The sequence below is a fragment of the Aplysia californica genome, unplaced genomic scaffold, assembly GCF_000002075.1.
Source record: "Aplysia californica isolate F4 #8 unplaced genomic scaffold, AplCal3.0 scaffold00091, whole genome shotgun sequence".
NCBI classification, from domain to species: Eukaryota; Metazoa; Mollusca; class Gastropoda; order Aplysiida; family Aplysiidae; genus Aplysia; species Aplysia californica.
In genome coordinates, this window is record NW_004797361.1 from 608,907 (window position 1) to 612,381 (window position 3,475).

The following is a 3,475-nucleotide window of genomic DNA, read 5'->3' on the forward strand; positions in this document are numbered from 1 at the left end:
CCCCCCCCCAAAAAAAAAAGCCACAAACCCTAACAACTATGTCCATACTCCTCCTACGTCACACAGGTGGGAAGCTCCAGGTGATCTCCCTCCGTGCAAACGTCATGTACGGGGAGCTTGACCCTTTCTACGTCACCAGCGGCCTCAAGAACGCCAAGAAGAGGAAGGGAGTATTGTCACAGGTATGTTCGTTTGTTTAATTTATTGTTATTTGCTTGTTTGTTTCTTTGTCTGTTTCTTTGGTAAAGGTTTTTTTTTTTAATTTGTTCAAGTTCAAGTAAAAAGAAGTACACACATCGACACAATAATGGTCATTTAGTGCTGGGAAAAATTAAACAAACAAACAGAAACAAGAGAGGAAAAGTCAAGAAGTAGGACGTACCAGTAGCACCCTCTAACCACCCCCATTTTTTGTTGTTGTTTATTTTGTTTGTCTGTTTGTTGGTCTATTTTATAAGTGCGCGTGACACAAGCTGGTTGTATTATGTTAGTTCACAGCAAGGCTTTGTTTCATCAATTGCACATGTAGATCTCTTACACCCCCCATCAACACTTTGGATCAGTCAGGAGACAAACTGCTTCGACCCTGCCTAAGAGACGTGCAATAGCCCAGCAGACAAAGGGAGACACTCGATTTTCCACCAAAAAAAGGAAAAAAAAGTGCCATCACGAGAATCCAGCTCAAGTCAACTGCGTGTGACGACGGAGAGACAAGCCGCCTTACCAGAGAAAACGGCATTTGTTCGTTTGTTTGTTTGAGCATAGAGAAACACATCGACGTAATGACGTGAAAACTCCACGTTCCCATTTTTGGGGGCTTAATTTTGGCTTAGCAGCTGGCATGACAATTGAAAAAAAAATCTTCCCTTGGACCCAGGAATGATTAAGATTCATAGCAGTGTTCCGTAGAATTTCCGTTTCATTTGGGACTAACACCAGTTTGTTTGGTTATTTTTTGCTATCAATTTTTTTTATTTTTTTTTGGGGGGGGGGGGCATTTTTATTCATTTATTTTCTCTTTTTTTCTTTCTTTCTTTCTTTCTTTATCTATCTGTTTATGTATTCGTCTATTCATTTATTTATTTATTTACTTAGAAACATTCTCCCTTTTGCGTGGACAGGTGGGCGACGGGACGGCCATGTTCCAGCAAGCGTACGCCGGCAACACCGCCTGGGCCTTCGTGTGCGGCGACCTGGCCATGCGAGAGGACCCGATGCTCACGGGCGAGATCTTCTACGTGCCAGACAACACGCCCGTGCAGAACTCCTTCAACTTCATGCGGCCCTACCTGGAGGCGCGCGGCTACCGCCTCTCCGACGGCTACCTCTCCTATCCGCTGGTCCACGGGGCCGTGGTGGCCACGGAAATGCTGGTTAAGGCGCTGTCCCCGCTAGTGCGGTTCAGCCTACCCACCCAGTCGTACAGCCTCGAGTACATCAACACGGACCTCTACTTCAGTGGGAACAAAGCCCGGAGCATGCTGCGCTACGAGCCGCTCTACTCCCCTAGTGAGGCCCGCACCATGTCCCTGCCTTACTACATGACGGTCAATCTCGACTCGACGACAGACGTCGACTGGACCCCGGAAGACGCCCAAAGAGCCCTCTCGACACCGGTAGGAAACCCGGCGGAGCGGACGCAGGAAGGGGTGCCTTACCCCGTCGAGCTGATGCCACCTGCGGGAGAGGGCGCTGATCTCGACCTGGCGACAGCGCTGGCTTCAGAAGAACTTCCTCAAACACCATTTTCATCGGCAGAAGTGTCGAGACAAGAAGCAAAGGGTGCGGGAGTGAAAGAACATGGACAGGGAGAAAACTCTAGCGTAGGTGAAGCAGCGGAGAACAAAACTACGGAAGCTTCTGAAGAGGGCACTGAAACTCAAAGCCCTTCACAGAACACAAGTTCTTCACCAGCTCAAGGCGACACATCGACATCACCATCACAAGGTGATGCGTCACCACAGTCACAAGGTGATACGCCATCACAAGCACGAGAACAGGGCGACACGCCATCACTAGGACAAGGTGATATCTCACCCCCGCCTCAAGAGGATACCTCACCATCATCAACACAAGGTGGTATACCATCAGAAGTACAAGGAGATACGTCCTCACCAAAACAAGGCGGTGCCTCACAGTTGCCTCAAGGGGATAGCTCATCACCAGCAGAAGATGGTACATCGTTGCCCCCACAAGATGATACTTAATCCTCGTCAAGGTGATACATCATCCTCATCAAGGTGATACATCATCCCCATCAAGGTGATACATCATCCCCATCAAGGTGATACATCATCCCCATCAAGGTGATACATCATCCCCATCAAGGTGATACATCATCCCCATCAAGGTGATACATCATCCCCGTCAAGGTGATACATCATCCCCGTCAAGGTGACATATCATTCCTCAGAAAGGGATACATAACTCTGGCTGAGTAAGATAACTACTACCTTACTAAGATGACCACATTTCTCCTTGACAATAGGAGGTCACCGTGGACAAGATGACTGACGTAAAAACATTGGCAAAATATATCAAAAGGAATTTAGAGTTTCATGGTCAGCGTTTAGCTATCGTCTTTATACTTTTTGGTGTCTGTTCCAATCAGTCCGGACCGGAGGGACAATAACACCTTTTTCCTCTGTCCTCACTAGGAGAGAAAAGCTTGCTACTATCTAGAGATAGCTATGTATAATATAATCTATATTTGTTAACTCATTTGTTACTCATTTGTTATGTAATTTTTTTTCTCATTCTGACAAAATTTGTTTTTAAACTCTGGCATTTAAAAAGCATCTCCTAAATGACGTTTCATAGTTTGACAACAGTGAACATGTCTGATAATATTAGACGCATCATTTCAAAAGAATGAACTAAAATCCCCCCCCCCCCCCCCCCCACCCCCCCTCCAAAATCCCTCTTTACCTCATTCTTTCTTTTATTTTCTCGTAAAAGGAAAATAAGTTGGCCGTGGCATGTTGCAATACATAATATATGACATTTCATAATAAATAGTGTGTTTTCCGTGTCTATTTTCACTTTCCACAAGCTGCAGTTTCAGACAAAATGCTTCAACCGGGTTTCAAAACTGGATAAATTATAAAACAAAACAGTTGCAAAAACAACATTTCAAAAAAAGAAAAAGAAAAAAAAAACAAGCTGAATTCATTTCAACATTCTCTTCTTATCAGGAAAGAGAGACAAGAACAGCATGTGTTTATGGGAGAGCGAAAAAGGAAGATAAAGAAACAGAGATAAATTAGAAGAGAGAGACAGAGCAAATTTAACACAAAGAACAAAATATTCAACCCGTGTTTCAGCCGAAAAATAAAGAAACAGTGGTCTGGAAGGGTGAAAGGGAAAAACATGGGATGTCCCATTCCGGGTAATTTGAGTTGTAGCATGGGTTAGAAAGTGTATACGCACCTCCTCTGGCCCATCAATAAGTCCAGTGCCAAAATGTGGTGTGTTG

The 3,475-nt window shown here is 44.9% G+C and overlaps 1 protein-coding gene across 1 annotated transcript in view; it reads left to right on the top strand.

The window, feature by feature from the left end:
• Positions 1-3,027, top strand: part of LOC101847324 — a gene marked incomplete in the record, with an annotated part of 8,009 nt that extends 4,982 nt beyond the window's left edge. The window contains 2 exon segments of the mRNA XM_005094891.3: positions 66-182; positions 1,122-3,027. Of these exon segments, the coding sequence (XP_005094948.2) occupies positions 66-182; positions 1,122-2,207 (1,203 nt within the window).
• Positions 3,028-3,475: the final 448 nt, after the last annotated feature.